General features: G+C 32.3%; 1 protein-coding gene across 1 annotated transcript in view; it reads left to right on the forward strand.

Annotated features, from left to right (window-relative positions):
* The window catches only part of LOC107443390 (low-density lipoprotein receptor-related protein 1B-like), a 64,833-nt gene extending 51,208 nt beyond the window's left edge, over window positions 1–13,625 (forward strand). Inside the window, exons 15-16 of the mRNA XM_071181725.1 lie at window positions 9,470–9,718; window positions 13,393–13,625. Of these exons, the coding sequence (XP_071037826.1) occupies window positions 9,470–9,718; window positions 13,393–13,625 (482 nt within the window). The remainder of the gene's footprint in view (window positions 1–9,469; window positions 9,719–13,392) is intronic.
* The last annotated feature ends 3,926 nt before the right edge of the window (window positions 13,626–17,551 follow it).

Consider the following 17,551-nt stretch of genomic DNA (forward strand, 5'->3'; position numbering starts at 1 on the left):
ATCGTATATTTATATATATATATATCACAATGTTGAAACATTTCGTTTAAAAGCAAGTTAAAAAGATATAGTTTTTGAGTTTTGTTGCAAATAAATTTTTAATATCGCTTTAACGAATTTCACTAAAAAAATTATTTCATTTTTTCAAAATTATTTCATTCAATAAATAAATGATAACTGCTAGTGTAATTATTTAGCTTTAATCAAAATATTTTCTTCCTTTCAAATAAGAAAAAAACGTTTTTGACGAAGAATTTTAAATGTTTTTCCTCAAAAAATTATGGTTAGTTTATAGAAATTGTTTGGAAGTCATATGGACCAATGGCAATCTGGGAAATAAGATTTCACTAGTTTATTCAAGAGAGATTGTTTGGGCTTTTTAATATTCGTGATCGCAACGAACTATAGGGGGCGTTGTTGTATGAGACGCATACCTGCGATTTCTATATGAACCGTCATTCAGTTACTCTGGAGACGTCGTTAATGTAGCGTGTAGCATTGCAACGTTCCTTCTTTAATGTGGCTTATTAAATTTANTTAATCATTTGATATAAGGGAACGAGAAAAAGTATGAAGCATGCCTCTCAACTTTTACGCTTTTAAAAAAGTTTTTCAAAGTGGCAGGGAAATGCCATTTTACTTGACAATGTGTTTTGTTAAAATTAGGCCAACAATTAAAACATTTTTAAAGAGCTCTCAGGATGTTTAAATTATTAAAATGTGAAGGTAGTAAAAATCACTTTACATCGCCCTTATTTAAACAGGAACAAAATGTTATTATATAAATTTTGCCATTACTTTAAATACAGGATATTTTCCAAAAATCTGAAAAATTTGGCTGGTATATAAGTAAAATATGCAGATTTTTATTCTATTTTAAAACTACGTAACTTGAAAAGAAGAAGAAAATAATTCCGATTGTGAAAAAAATTGCATAAATAGTTTTTGAAGTTTAAAATTTATATAAAAAAACAGCATTTTTAAACTTTCTTATCTTCGACTATTTGTATTGATGCCTATACTTATGGTGCCACGCTTTGCAACTTTTTTTTCAAAACGGAACCTAATACTTTGCAAAATTGGTCAATCCATATGGACTTAACAAATATTAATGTTTCGCTCCGAAATTTCAAATTTTTCAGATTCCAAAATTGTCACCCATTTTATTTAGGCTTAAATGGTGATATTTTTGGATTAAGAAACTTGGTTTGAATCCTTAAAATATAAGTTGGATACCCTTAAGATAACAGTCTCCTCTGGGAGTTGAAGTGATGCACAAACTTGGTACAACTCTTTTCTCACATTGACTTCGTTTAAATCAGTGGTTGCCAACTGGTGGCTTTCGAAGGTTTTTATTTTGGCCCGTGAACTAAAATATATCAGTTGTCATTTTTTTGGAGGACAATTATCTTAAATCTATATGGGTTTAAAATACTTTTAAGCTCTATAGCTTAACAATTTGAAATCTGTTGTACATTAATTGTTTAATAAGCAATTAAATATTTTTAAAAATCTACTTCTTATTTTAATAAGTAATGCAATACGCTTGCTTTGTACAACTTCATAAAATTCCGACAGTTATATTTAATGTTTTTTCAAACATAAAAGAGACATATATAAAATTTTGATAAAGTTACGTTCTGCCATTTGACTGGTGTTTTTAATTGCTGTCCCCGGCCTCAAGTAAGTCGGAAACGCCCGGTTTAACGAGGGACGCTTTTCAATGGCAAATTGCTTTGAGCATATCAGACGTGCGTAAAAATGGAGGATTGATACATTTCTGTCAACACATGCAGTTCAATACTGATAAATATTTTTGATGGGAATGCTTGTTTCGTTTCTTATCGGTAAATTTTAGCAGTTAACTAATCAGGAAATCAAACAAAGTCCCGCATGTCGTAATTTTCTAACCACTTTTAGATACAAGAGCTCTATAACTACATGGACCAATAATACTTTACACTATGCGAAGCCTTTTTCTGTTTCAGATTTCAATCCATCGGAAGAATGCCCACCCCAACAATTCAGATGCAACAATGGTACTTGCATTTCGTGGTTTTGGGTTTGCGATGGTATGGTGGATTGCACTGAAGGGGAAGACGAAGATGGCTGCAGATCCACACCCTTTTTTTGTAAGAAGGGGGAGTTCGAGTGCAGGTATGGACACTGCATCCCAAAAGAACGAGTTTGTGATGGTCGTTTTGATTGCTTCGATAAGACTGATGAAAATAGTTGCTGTAAGTTTTATTTTTAATCGTTTTTTTCGAGTACCCTATACCACGGGAGAAACTTTTCATGGCGAATTCTGTTTCACCTCCAATTGGTATTTTAAAGTTCAGAAAAAAGTTAGTTCAGCGTAATCGTGCAATAGTTCATTTGTATTTAGACAGCATGAAAAAAAATCAGCATTTTTGATAGATAACTAGGTATATGCTTTATTTATGCAGCATTAGAGCTGCGCAATGGAGTATTGGCCACGGTCTGGGGAGCATCCATAAGGATGGTCAGAAGACATGCCATCGCAAATTCTAAACCTTTGCAGTGGGGATGACCCCCCTGTTTTGGTAGTCAGACGACCCACCGCGAGCACTCAGCGGAAGAACAGTTTAAAGAGTAACAATACCGAGCACCCTTTGCCCCTACTCAGGCTGTGGTCACCCACCCGCTCACTGATGCTTGATTTCGGTGTTCTACTAGGTGTCTTTACGATCAGTCCACTGCGGAACTTCAGAATTTAAACTTTAAAATACTTACACAGAGGAGAGAGAATTTGCCATGAAGTTTTCTCTTCATTAATAAAAATACTTTGCATTTAAATAGGTTGTGATTAATACTGAACCGTGTACATGTGCAACCAGTTTTTCTGATTCTCTGTAAATGATAAGAGGGGATTATTAATCGACCACATCAACCTTCATCTATCAAAAGGTTCCTCAAGAAAGAATCAAGTTAACATGTCTTATATACTAGTGATTTGGTATTTAATACATATAGTGGTAGTTACGCCACAATACTCCCCGCTTCCAGAATTTATCTTTGGCAGATTTCGATGAACGGAATAACCACTAGTACATATATTTTTTCCTCCATTTTTGTTTAGTTATATCATTTCGCTCGTTATCTTTCCTTACCTTCACTTTTTGTTTACTAAATCAGGAGACTGTTTTTTACTTTCACGGATTTCTTTTGTTGTTAAATTTTAAGCAAATCAACTGTCTAATATGGATCATCCCATCGGTGTTGATGAGATCACACCCCTGTCATCATCGAGGGGATTAATTATCCACCATGTCAACTTTCATCAATCAGACGGTACCTCAAGATAGAATAAAGTTAACATGTCTTATATATACTAGTGAACTGATATTTAATATTTATAGTGGTAGTTACGCCACAGATCTAACAATTAGATTTCATTTTGGTATAATTATCATTAGAAATAACAATTGGTTATTTTCATACCTAAAATATGCTAATTGATCAGTGCAAAATTTTTATTACGTAATAGCATAATAGGAAATACAGTCAATCCCCGTTATACTGAACTCCCGGATATAGTGAACTAAATGTTCACTCCCGTGCCTTGCAATACATGCGTAATATTATTTTCTGTGGATATAGTGAATCAAAAGTCGAGAAGAAATTGGATATTATGAATTTTTTTCTGTCTTCGACTCATTCTTTTTTCTTCATTTTTTGGTAATTTTGAAATTTCTACATTTAGTACATATACCGAGTTTAAAGGCCTTCTATTAAGTGGAATGTAGCCATAATTTTTTCCTGTTTTCTTCCTCTGTCTCAGTTTCTCATCTCTAAATTTTTTGTGCGTAAGACAAAGAGTCATAAAAAAATAAAAGTTAACACCTTTTCTGTAACTACATATTGTTTTTTAATCAATTTTGTATTTCTTTTTATGGGACATTTATTGAAATAACGTGTAAAAAAAGGGAGAAGTTCGAAAAAATTACTTAAAATTGCTTGCAAGACGGATATAGTGAACTCCCGGTTACAGTGAATCGAAATTTCGGTCCCTTGAAGGTTCACTATAGCGAGGTTTGACTGTACTAAGACAATTTTTCTAAAAATAGAAGCATATTTCGATGAATTTGGATTTTTTAACTAGCCAAATGACAACGCTTGCTGCCATCTGAAAATGTGGCACTTAACTAATTTAGATCAGAGTTTGCTCTAGTTAGCTACGGTAGTTTAGTTAGGTTTAATTTTACCTAAGCATGCAGGACTTTACGAAAAGAAATATTATAATTACCTAGATTTCAGATTATTTTCACCTTGAGACAAGCTTTTTTTTAAAAAACAAATTTGCTCTTGAAAACACTAAGACAACCTCGACTTAAGGATTTTATATAGAAGGTTGTTTTCCAAGGTTTTGGATTAGGGTTATGTGCGTGAAATAGAGCAGATTGTCACAGATCTCGCTTTAAGATTAAAAGGTTTACACGTAAACCGTATTACAAACCTTTTTAGGTTTACATTAAAAGGTTTTTGTGAAGTGAAGAGAAACCTTATTTAGCTATCTGAGAAGTGGAATGATTTTTGACTGTGTGTGTTTTTTTTTCACCAGCCGAATCCAGTTGTGGAGGATTTTATTGCGGCAACAAAGAATGTATTTCTCAAGAATCTAGATGTAACGGATGGAAGGATTGCCCAAACGGAAATGATGAAGAAAACTGTGGAGCTTGCGACGAGAAAACTCATTTCAGATGCGATGAAAATAAATGCTTTCGAAAATTATATCTTTGCGATCGTCGGAGGGACTGTTCAGATGGAAGTGATGAAGATAACTGTGGTAAATAAAGTGTTACATAATTTTAATAAAACCGCGAGTCACAAAAATAATAAAGAAAAACGGCTATAAACGTAGGCAGTCGTTCCAACTCAGACATTATCCCGCATTGCGCATGCGTTAATGATGTAAGCAAATATCTATTTTTAATTTGCTCGTTCTTATAACTTTATATGTGTTATTATCGACCAGTGCTTAAGAGGGGAAAAAAATACCTTTTAATCTGTGATCACAGATTGTTTTAAGCACGGAATCTTTGTATGATTTATATCTTACAATACACAAATTAGATCATTTTTTAAATTTCGGAGATTAATTTCTCCTCGAAATCAAAATCTTGGCCGATTTCAATAGTCTGTTGGCTGTTGTCCGCCATTGCTTCTGCCGTTAATGTAATCCAAATGCACTTCATTCGGACGGCTTTTTTCGTTCAAGCTGAGTGTTCGATGACGCATGCTGCCTAACGCACAAATTGAACCAATGAGAGGTTAGCGCTCTCTTCTAGCTAACGATTTGTATCGCCGATATGTTCTAAGGAACCAGGCCTTTTTTTGGAGGGGGAGGGGTGGAATTTAAAACTTTAAAGAGTTAGCAATAAACTTGGACCTTGAAAAACGGCTCATAACGTAGAGAAAGTAGCTCTCTAGTGTTGACCTCTTGATCTCATTCGAACCTTAATTGCTACGCTCATTTATGTAAAAAAAATTCCTTCAATGTTTTTTCCCATCCTTGTATTTCCCTGAATTTATCCGTAGATGGTCGAACAAATCACATGGTTCCTTACCAAAGCCTAAATAATAGGAGAAAATGCGTTAAAGCCAAAGGGTTAAGTAATAGGAGAAAAAGCGTTAAAGCCAAAGCGTTAAATAATAAGAGAAAATGCGTTAAAGCCAAAGGATTAAATAAAGCCAAAATGGTTAAATAATAAGAAAAAATCCGTTATGGCTAAAGGGTTGAATAAAGTCTAATGGTTAAATAATAAAAGAAAATGTGTTAAAGCCAAAGAGTTAAATAAAGCCAAAATGGTTAAATAATAAGAGAAAATGCGTTAAAGCCAAAGGTTTAAACAATAGGAGAAAATGCGATTTTTACTTAAATAATGAACCTCAGGCAAGTAACTCATAAATGCGTAAAAAATTTTTTTTTAAGTTTAATAGATTAATCTATTTATTTTTAGTCATGTTTAATTATTACATAAAAATGATACATTTTAGCTTTTAGAATTTTTTTGCTCAATGTCGGATATTTTTCTTCATATTTTGATGCTCAATAATAAGGTGCCCGAAAGATTGATTGAATCGAGTCTCTTATTTTTCTTATAATTTTTCTTTGTAATTAAAAATTCTGACCAAATATGGTAAATTGAATTAAATTTTTATATAGTGTAAAGGCATACAAACATAAAAAATGTCTTAAAATATGCTCTTCTTCTCCCCCCCCATCTTTTACGTAATAAAATTAACCAAATTGTTCAAGTTACAATTTAATGGACGCGTTGTCTCACGCGGCTATTATAAAGGTGCATATTTGTTAAAAATAGATTTATTTTTCCTTTTTAGTCTTTTAGAAAAATTTGTTTCAAATTTTTACTTTATTCTTTTCTTTTTTTTTAGTTTAGTGTCTGTTTGAGTAGCCGATTGCGACAAATCAAAAACTGTCAAAATTCTGATTGGCGATAAAAAGGGCTATAAAAATAGCTTGTATTAATTAGAAAATTAATGCAACTAATATTGGTTTCATGATCAATTGAAATTTAAGTACTCTTACTATAAAATTTCGTCGAAGTTAGTGAAGAAAAAATTAAAGCAAGCCTATTCAGGTAGCACAGAACGCGAATTCAATTTTGAACACTCGTCAAAATTATTAGTGGTGATAATTTCACGATAAATTCTATTTGTAACGGTCAGAAAATGATTGAAATTCATAGAGAACGCACCCCCAATAGATGCTTTAGCAAGTCGGATTTCTAGATAGCAAAATAAGGTTCATTTTCACTTATTAAGAAACCTTTCATGTAAACCTAAAAAGGTTTGTAATGCTGTTTACGTGTAAACCTTCTAACCTTAAAGCGAAACCTGTGACAGTCTGCTCGACCTATTTTAAGCACATTACCCTAATCAAAAACCTTGGAAAACAACCTTCGATGTAAAAACCTTAAATTGAGGTTAATTTAGGGTTTTCAAACTTGAAAAAATGCTTTAATAAAGGTAATCTCAAGGTGAAAATAATCATTAATCATGGTCATTATAAGGTTTCTTTTCTCAAAAGCTTGTATGCTCAGCTAAAATTCACCTTGCCAAGAAACTTTAATGAACAAAGAAATTTGATCCTATCGTCCAGCTAAAATCCAGCTAAAATGTCATTAGGGCCCTAAACAACAATTCCTTTTTAAAAAGCCTTAAAAAATAATTTTTAAGAAGAAAAGTACTGATATTATTTAAACGATTACGCCGGCAGGACTCTCACTAAAGTTTCTGCAAATGAGCTTGAGTGCTGCTCTTTATGCTTTTGCAGTCACATTCATATGTCAGTTTGAAGGGTGGATAAAAAATAGAAACGAAAGTCAAATAGTTGTAGATTTGGTGGAGCAGACCCTTGACGCAGATTGAATACAGGTGACCTTTACTTATATATATATATATATATTTCTGACGCTCTAAAGACAAGCGAAAATATATTTCGATGTTTTTCACTTGTAAAAAACAGTCAATCAATTGCTAAAAAAATTCATTAGATTATCGGAATTATATTTGTACTAAAATATAAAATACAAAAAAAGGAGTATTAAATTTTTTTTCTATTCGTCTTCAATTATTAATAAATAAATGATTTTTTGAGAGTAAAAAATTTCTATTTTTAATAACTATTTCTTTCTCATTCAAGTAATCTATACATCTATATCTATACATAATAATAAAAGCGGCTGTGTGTGTGTGTGTGTNTGCTGCTAAAAAATGGCGTCTGATTCAGTCAATGACTTTGATGGAACTAAATGAAAACGTGATAAATTAATGTCCGATATTTACAGGCTCCCGCTAGACGGCGTACTCGAGCGTTGCGATCGCGAATTATAATTACAATATTTAAGAATTTCTTTATATCTGGAAAAATGCTTAAGCGAGCCGAAAATTCTCTGCATTCAATTATATGTTTGTCTTTAGATCGTCCATGCAAAAAATAATCTTTAATAATTATTTGTTACTTTTTAATCATTTGATATAAGGGAACGAGAAAAAGTATGTAGCATGCCTCTCAACTTTTACGCGTTTAAAAAAGTTTTTCAAAATGGTAGGGAAATGCCATTTCACTTGACAATGTGTTTTGTTAAAATTAGGTCAACAATTAAAACATTTTTAAAGAGCTCTAGGGATGTTTAAATTATTAAAATGTGAAGGTAGTAAAAATCACTTTACATCGCCCTTATTTAAACAGGAACAAAATGTTATTATATAAATTTTGCCATTACTTTAAATACAGGATATTACCCAAAAATCTGAAAACTTTGGCTGGTATATAAGTAAAATATGCAGATTTTTATTCTATTTTAAAACTACTTAACTTGAAAAGAAGAAGAAAATAATTCCAATTGTGAAAAAAATTGCATAAATAGTTTTTGAAGTTTAAAATTTATATAAAAAAAAAAACAGCATTTTTAAACTTTCTTATCGCAAGGACTATTTGTATTGAGGCCTATACTTATTGTGCCACGTTTTGCAACTTTTGTTTCAAAACGGAACCTAATACTCTGCAAAATTGGTCAATCCATATGGACTTAACAAATATTAATGTATCGCTCCAAAATTTCGAATTTTTCGGATTCCAAAATTGTCTCCCATTTTATTTAGGCTTAAATGGTGATATATTTGGATTAAGAAACTTGGTTTGAATCCTTAAAATATAAGTTGGATACCCTTAAGATAACAGTCTCCTCTGGGAGTTGAAGTGATGCACAAACTTGGCACAACTTTTTTTTCATATTGACTTCGTTTAAATCAGTGGTTACCAACTGGTGACCCGCGAAGGTTTTTTTATGGCCCGCGAACTAAAATATATCAGTTGTCATTTTTTTGGAGGACAAGTATCTTAAATCTATATGGGTTTAAAATACTTTTAAGCTCTATATCTTAACAATTTGAAATCTGTTGTACATTAATTGTTTAATAAGCAATTAAATATTTTTAAAAATCTACTTCTTATTTTAATAAGTAATGCAATGCGCTTGCTTTGTATAACTTCATAAAATTCCGACAGTTATATTTAATGTTTTTTAAAACATAAAAGAGACCTATATAAAACTTTGATAAAGTTACGACCCGCCGTTTCACTGGTGTTTTTAATTGCGGCCCCCGGCCTCATGTAAGTTGGAAGCGCCTGGTATAATGAGGGGTGTTTTTCAATTGCAAATTGTTTTCAGCATGTCAGACGTGTGTAAAAATGGAGGATTGATATATTTCTGTCAACACATGCAGTTCAATACTGATAGGTATTTTTGATGAGAATGCTTGTTTCGTTTCTTTTCGGTAAATTTTAGCAGTTAATTAACTAATCAGGAAATAAAACAAAGCCCCGCATGTCGTAATTTTCTAACCACTTTTAGATACAAGAGCTCTATAACTACATGGACCAATAATACTTTACACTATGCGAAGCCTTTTTCTGTTTCAGATTTCAATCCATCGGAAGAATGCTCACCCCAACAATTCAGATGCAACAATGGTACTTGCATTTCGTGGTTTTGGGTTTGCGATGGTATGGAGGATTGCTCTGAAGGGGAAGACGAAGATGGCTGCAGATCCACACCCTTTTTTTGTAAGAAGGGGGAGTTCGAATGCAGGCATGGAGGCTGCATCCCGAAAGAGCGAATTTGTGACGGTCGTTTTGATTGCTTCGATAAGACTGATGAAAATAGTTGCTGTAAGTTAAATTTTTAATCGTTTTTCTCGAGTACCCTATACCACGGGAGAAACTTTTCATGACGAATTCTGTTTCACCTCCAATTGATATTTTAAAGTTAGGTGAGTTCAGCGTAATCTTGCAATAGTTTATTTGTATTTAGACAGCCTGAAAAAAATCTGTATTTTTGATAGATAACTAGGTATATACTTTATTTATGCAGCATTAGAGCTGCACAATGAGGTATTGGCGACGGTCTGGGAAGCATCCATAAGGATGGTCAGAGGACTTGTCATCGCAATTTTAAACCTCTGCAGTGGGGATGACTCCCCTGTTTTGGTAGCCAGACGACCCGCACGCGAAGTCGAGCACTCTGCGGAAGAACAGTTTAACGAGGACCAATACCACGCACCCTTTGTCCCTACTCAGGCTGTGGTCACCCACCCGCTCCCTGACCGCAGCCAGTGATGCGTGTCTTCGGTCTTCTACTAGGTGTCTTTACGATCAGTCCACTGCGGAACTGCAGAAATTTAACTTTAAAATACTTACGTAGAGGAGAGAGAATTTGCCATGAAGTTTCCTCTTCATTAATAAAAATACTTTTCATTTAAATAGGTTGTGATTACTACTGAACCGTGTATATATACGCCATACCTGCCAACTCTTCCGGATTTTCCGGAAGATTTTATTTTCATATTTAAAGTGGTAGCAATACTCAGGTTATTCCAATTAACTTCTTGAATCATAATGATAATTATGAATGAGTTTGACCACCACTGCATATAAATAATTATAATAAATATAAGAAAGCATAATAATCCTTGCTCAAGCGAATTTCGACGGGATCAAAATATAAATATATTTTTGAGTCAGATTGTTTTTCGTTTATTGTTTTACAACCACTCTGAAAATCCATTCTCGGAAAGAGTGAAAGTTGGCAGGTATGTTATGTTATTCCATCACGGTATCATATATGCGACCAGTTTTTCTGATTCTCTGTAAATGATAAGAAGGGATTATTAATCGACCGCATCAAACTTCATCTATCAAAAGGTACCCATACCTACCAACTCTTCCGGAAGATTTTATTTTAATATTTAAAGTGGTTGCAATACTCAGGTTATTCCAATTAGCTTTTTGAATTATAATGATAATTATAAATGAGTTTGACCACCACTGCATATAAATAATTATAATAAATATAAGAAAGCATAATAATCCTTGCTCAAGCGAATTTCAACGGGATCAAAATATAAATATAGTTTCGAGTCAGATTGTTTTTCGTTTATTGTTTTACAACCACTCTGAAAATCTATTCTCGGAAAGAGTGAAAGTTGACAGGTATGATACGTTATTCCATCACGGTATCATATATGCGACCAGTTTTTCTGATTCTCTGTAAATGATAAGAAGGGATTATTAATCGACCACATCAAACTTCATCTATCAAAAGGTACCCATACCTACCAACTCTTCCGGAAGATTTTATTTTAATATTTAAAGTGGTTGCAATACTCAGGTTATTCCAATTAGCTTTTTGAATTATAATGATAATTATAAATGAGTTTGACCACCACTACATATAAATAATTACAATAAATATATGAAAGCATAATAATCGTTGCGCAAGCGAATTTCAACGGTATCAAAATATAAATATATTTTTGAGTCAGATTGTTTTTCATTTAATGTTTTACAATCACTCTAAAAATCCATTCTCGGAAACAGTGAAAGTTGGCAGGTATGGGTACCTCATGATATAATCAAGTTAACATGTCTTATATACTAGTGAATTGGTATTTAATACATATAGTGGTACTTACGCCACATTACTCCCCGCTTCCAAAATTTTATCTGTGGCAGATTTCGATGGACGGAATACCACTAGCATACCTGCCAACTTTTAATCCTTTCCATTAATAATTATGAAGTACGATATNACTTCAATTTTAAGCAAACAAATACGTTGTATTTGAGAAAACTTAAGTTGACAACCATGATAGTAATGTATATTGATATATGTGCTTAATTTTTGTAAGAAAAATGGTGAACAAAATCATTTAAAACTTCAAATTATAAAAGAAAAAATAGTATATATTTACTACTTTAAATATGAAAATAAAATCTTCCGGAAAATCCGGAAGAGTTGGCAGATATGCACGAGTACATATTTTTTCTTCCTTTTTTGTTTAGTTATATCATTTCGCTCATTGTCTTTTCTCTTTCCTTCACTTTTTGTTTATTAAATCAGGAGACTGTTTTTTACTTTCACGGATTTCTTTTGTTGTTATATTTTAAGCAAATCAACTGTCTAATGTGGATCATCCCATCGGTGTTGATGAGATCACACCCCTGTCATCATCGAGGGGATTAATTATCCACCATGTCAACTTTCATCAATTAGTAGTGACCTCAAGTTAGAATCGAGTTAACATGTCTTATATATACCAGTGAATTGGTGTTTAATATTTATAGTGGTAGTTGCGCCACAGATCTAACGATTAGATTTCATATTGGTATAATTATCATTAGAAATAACAATTGGTTATTTTCATACCTAAAATATGCAAATTGATCAGTGCAAAATTTTTATTACGTAATAGGAAATACAGCCAATCCGCGTTATAGTGAACTCCCGGATATAGTGAACGAAATGTTCACTCCCGTGCCTTGCAATACACGCGGAATATTATTTTACGTGGATATAGTGAATCAAAAAACGAGAAGAAATTGGATATTATGAACTTTTTTCTGTCTTCGACTCATGCCTTTTTCTTTATTTTTTGATAATTTTGAAATATCTACATTTAGTACATATACCGAGTTTTAAGGCCTTCTATTAAGTGGAATGTAGCCATAATTTTTTCCTGTTTTCTTCCTCTCAGTTTCCTGTTTTTCCTGTTTTCTGTCTCAGTTTCTCATCCCTAAATTTTTTGTGCGTAAGACAAAGAGTCATAAAAAAATAAAAGTTAACACCTTTTCTGTAACTACATATTGTTTTTTAATCAATTTTGTATTTCTTTTTATGGGACATTTATTGAAATAATGTGTAAAAAAAGGGAGAAGTTCGAAAAAAATTACTTAAAATTGCTTGCAGGACGGATATAGTGAACTCCCGGTTATAGTGAATCGAAATTTCGGTCACTTGAAGGTTCACTATAGCGAGGTTTGACTGTACTAAGACAATTTTTCTAAAAATAGAAGCATATTTCGATGAATTTGGATTTTTTAACTAGCCAAATGACAACGCTTGCTGCCATCTGAAAATGTGGCACTTAACTAATTTAGATCAGAGTTTGCTCTAGTTAGCTACGGTAGTTTAGTTAGGTTTAATTTTACCTAAGCATGCAGGACTTTACGAAAAGAAATATTATAATTACCTAGATTTCAGATTATTTTCACCTTGAGACAAGCTTTTTTTTAAAAAACAAATTTGCTCTTGAAAACACTAAGACAACCTCGACTTAAGGATTTTATATAGAAGGTTGTTTTCCAAGGTTTTGGATTAGGGTTATGTGCGTGAAATAGAGCAGATTGTCACAGATCTCGCTTTAAGATTAAAAGGTTTACACGTAAACCGTATTACAAACCTTTTTAGGTTTACATTAAAAGGTTTTTGTGAAGTGAAGAGAAACCTTATTTAGCTATCTGAGAAGTGGAATGATTTTTGACTGTGTGTGTTTTTTTTTCACCAGCCGAATCCAGTTGTGGAGGATTTTATTGCGGCAACAAAGAATGTATTTCTCAAGAATCTAGATGTAACGGATGGAAGGATTGCCCAAACGGAAATGATGAAGAAAACTGTGGAGCTTGCGACGAGAAAACTCATTTCAGATGCGATGAAAATAAATGCTTTCGAAAATTATATCTTTGCGATCGTCGGAGGGACTGTTCAGATGGAAGTGATGAAGATAACTGTGGTAAATAAAGTGTTACATAATTTTAATAAAACCGCGAGTCACAAAAATAATAAAGAAAAACGGCTATAAACGTAGGCAGTCGTTCCAACTCAGACATTATCCCGCATTGCGCATGCGTTAATGATGTAAGCAAATATCTATTTTTAATTTGCTCGTTCTTATAACTTTATATGTGTTATTATCGACCAGTGCTTAAGAGGGGAAAAAATACCTTTTAATCTGTGACCACAGATTGTTTTAAGCACGGAATCTTTGTATGATATATATCTTACAATATACAAATTAGATCATTTTTTAAATTTCGGAGATTAATTTCTCCTCGAAATCAAAATCTTGGCCGGTTTCAATAGTCTGTTGGCTGTTGTCCGCCATTGCTTCTGCTGTTAATGTGATCCAAATGCAGTTGATTCGGACGGCTTTTTTCGTTCAAGCTGAGTTTTCGATGACGTATGCTGATGCTGTCTAACGCACAAATTGAACCAATCAGAGGTTAGCGCTCTCTTCAAGCTAACGTTTTGTATCGCCGATATGTTCTAAGGAACCAGGCCTTTTTTTGGAGGGGGGGGGGTGGAATTTAAAACTTTCAAGAGTTAGCAATAAACTTGGACCTTGAAAAACGGCTCATAACGTAGAGAAAGTAGCTCTCTAGTGTTGACCTCTTGATTTCATTCGAACCTTAAATGCTACGCGCATTTATGTAAAAGAAAATCCTTCAATGTTTTTTCCCTTCCTTGTACTTCCCTGAATTTATCTGTAGATGATCGAACAAATCACATGGTTTCTTACCAAAGTCTAAATAATAGGAGAAAATGCGTTAAAGCCAAATGGTTAAATAATAGGAGAAAATGCGTTAAAGCCAAAGGGTTAAATAATAAGAGAAAATGTGTTAAAGCCAAAGGGTTAAATAAAGCCAAATTGTGAAATAATAAGAGAAAGTGCGTTAAAGCCAAAGAGTTAATTAAAGTCAAAATGGTTAAATAATAAGAGAAAATCCGTTATAGCTAAAGGGTTAAATAAAGCCTAATGGTTAAATAATAAGAGAAAATGCGTTAAAGTGAAAGGGTTAAATAATAGGAGAAAATGCGTTGAAGCCAAAGGGTTAAATAAGGAGAAAATGCGTTAAAGCCAAAGGGTTAAATAATAGGAGAAAATGCGTTAAAGCCAAAGGGTTAAATAATAGGAGAAAATGCGCTAAAGCCAAAGGATTAAATAAAGCCAAAATGTTTAAATAATAAGAGAAAATATGTTAAGCCAAAGGGTTAAATAAAGCCAAATTGTGAAATAATAAGAGAAAGTGTGTTAAAGCCAAAGAGTTAATTAAAGTCAAAATGGTTAAATAATAAGAGAAAATCCGTTATAGCTAAAGGGTTAAATAAAGCTAAATGGTTAAATAATAAGAGAAAAGGCGTTAAAGCGAAAGGGTTAAATAATAGGAGAAAATGCGTTGAAGCCAAAGGGTTAAATAATAGGAGACAATGCGTTAAAGCCAAAGGGTTAAATAATAGGAGAAAATGCGTTGAAGCCAAAGGGTTAAATAATAGGAGAAAATGCGTTAAAGCCAAAGGATTAAATAAAGCCAAAATTGTTAAATAATAAGAGAAAATGTGTTAAAGCCAAAGGGTTAAATAAAGCCAAATTGTTAAATAATAAGAGAAAATGTGTTTAAGGCCAAAGAGTTAAATAAAGCCGAAATGGTTAAATAATAAGAGAAAATGCGTTAAAGCCAAAGGTTTAAACAATAGGAAAAAATGCGATTTTTACTTAAATAATGAACCTCAGGCAAGTAACTCATAAATGCGATAAAAAAATTTTTTTAAAATCAATAGATTAATTTAATTATTTTTAGTCATGTTTAATTATTACATAAAAATGATACATTTTAGCTTTTAGAATTTTTTTGCTCAATGTCGGATATTTTTCTTCACATTTTGATGCTCAAAAGTGCCCATGCTCAAAAGTGCCCGAAAGATTGATTGAATCGAGTCTCTTATTTTTCTTATAATTTTTCTTTGTAATTGAAAATTCTGACCAAATATGGTAAATTGAATTAAATTTTTATACAGTGAAAAGGCATACAAACATAAAAAATGTCTTAAAATATGTTCTTTTTCTTCTTCTTCCCCCCCCCCATCTTTTACGTAATAAAATTAACCAAATTGTTCAAGTTACAATTTATTGGACGCGTTGTCTCACGTGGCTATTATAAAAGTGCATATTTGTTAAAAATAGATTTATTTTCCCTTTTTAGTCTTTTAGAAAAATTTGTTTCAAATTTTTACTTTATTCTTTTCTCTTTTTTTTTTTAGTTTAGTGTCTGTTTGAGTAACCGATTGCGACAAAGCAAAAACTGTCAAAATTCTGATTGGCGATAAAAAGGGCTATAAAGTTCACTTGTAAAAAACTGTCAAAATTCTGATTGGTGATAAGAAGGGCTATAAAAATAGCTTGTATAAATTAGAAAATAAATGCAACTAATATTGGTTTTATGATCAATTGAAATTTAAGTACTGTTACTGTAAAATTTTGTCGAAGTTAGTGAAGAAAAAATTAAAGCAAGCCTATTGAGGTAGCACAGAATGCCAGTTCAATTTTGAACACTCGTCAAAATGTAGTCAAAATTATTAGTGGTGATAATTTCACGATAAATTCTATTTGTAATGGTCAGAAAATGAGTGAAATTCATAGAGAACGCACCCCAATAGATGCTTTAGCAAGTCGGATTTCTAGATAGCAAAATAAGGTTCATTTTCACTTAGTAAGAAACCTTTCATGTAAACCTAAAAAGGTTTGCAATGCTGTTTACGTGTAAACCTTCTAAACTTAAAGGGAAACCTGTGACAGTCTGCTCGACCTATTTTAAGCACATTCCCCTAATCAAAAACCTTGGAAAACAACCTTCGATGTAAAAACCTTAAATTGAGGTTAATTTAGGGGTTTTCAAACTTGAAAAAATGCTTTAATAAAGCTAATCTCAAGGTTAAAATAATCATTAATCAAGGTCATTATAAGATTTCTTTTCACGAAAGCTTGTATGCTCAGCTAAAATTCACCTTGTCATGAAACTTTAATGAACAAAGAAATTTGATCCTATCGCTAGTGTGACGTCAGCTAAAATGTCATTAAGGACCTTAACTGACAATACTTTTTAAAAAGCCTTAAGAAATAATTTTTAAGAAGGAAAGTACTGATATTATTTAAACAACTATGCCGGCAGGACTCGCACTAAAGTTTCTACAAATGAGTTAGAGTGCTGCTCTTAATGCTTTTACAGTCACATTTATATGTCAGTTTGAAGGGTGGATAAAAAATAGAAACGAAAATTAAATAGTTTTAGATTTGGTGGAGCAGTGATGCAGATCGAATACCGGTCACCCTCATTTATATATATATATATTTTTTTTTTTTTGAGACATTTTGTGTTTTGATTATTTTTTATTTATTATTTTTTCCCAGTTTGAAGGACTAGATACATCTGTCTTTACACTCTCAAGAAAATGTTTTATAAGTATTGAAAATGATATCTTCTCAAGCAGCATGCCTCTATTTTGTGTTAAGAAGGAAATTGTGCGCATCATTACAAAGGTTGGTTAGTCCAGGAGTTTTCTTGTCATCTGGATTTGGTTCAAAATGTACAAGGAAACGTAGTAAAGCATTGATGGTTGTAAACCTGAAATTGGCTTGACTGTTCAATACTGGTTATAAAATAAAATATAAAGTTGTGCTAAAGATAAATATGTTGAGATAATGCTATCTTTAATGAGAGAAGAGGATTGTACCATTCTTTTACTCAGTACTGTACAGGTCTCAGAATCGTAACTCTTAACACTAAATTTTTCAGCAACTGATTATTTGGAGATATAAAAGTGATAAAAATTATGGTTTTGAAACAAATCTAAAATAACTTTTTTTTTACTCCTTGGAACCATTTTGAAAG

Source organism: Parasteatoda tepidariorum, chromosome 6 (assembly GCF_043381705.1).
Source record: "Parasteatoda tepidariorum isolate YZ-2023 chromosome 6, CAS_Ptep_4.0, whole genome shotgun sequence".
In the NCBI taxonomy this organism is placed as follows: domain Eukaryota; kingdom Metazoa; phylum Arthropoda; class Arachnida; order Araneae; family Theridiidae; genus Parasteatoda; species Parasteatoda tepidariorum.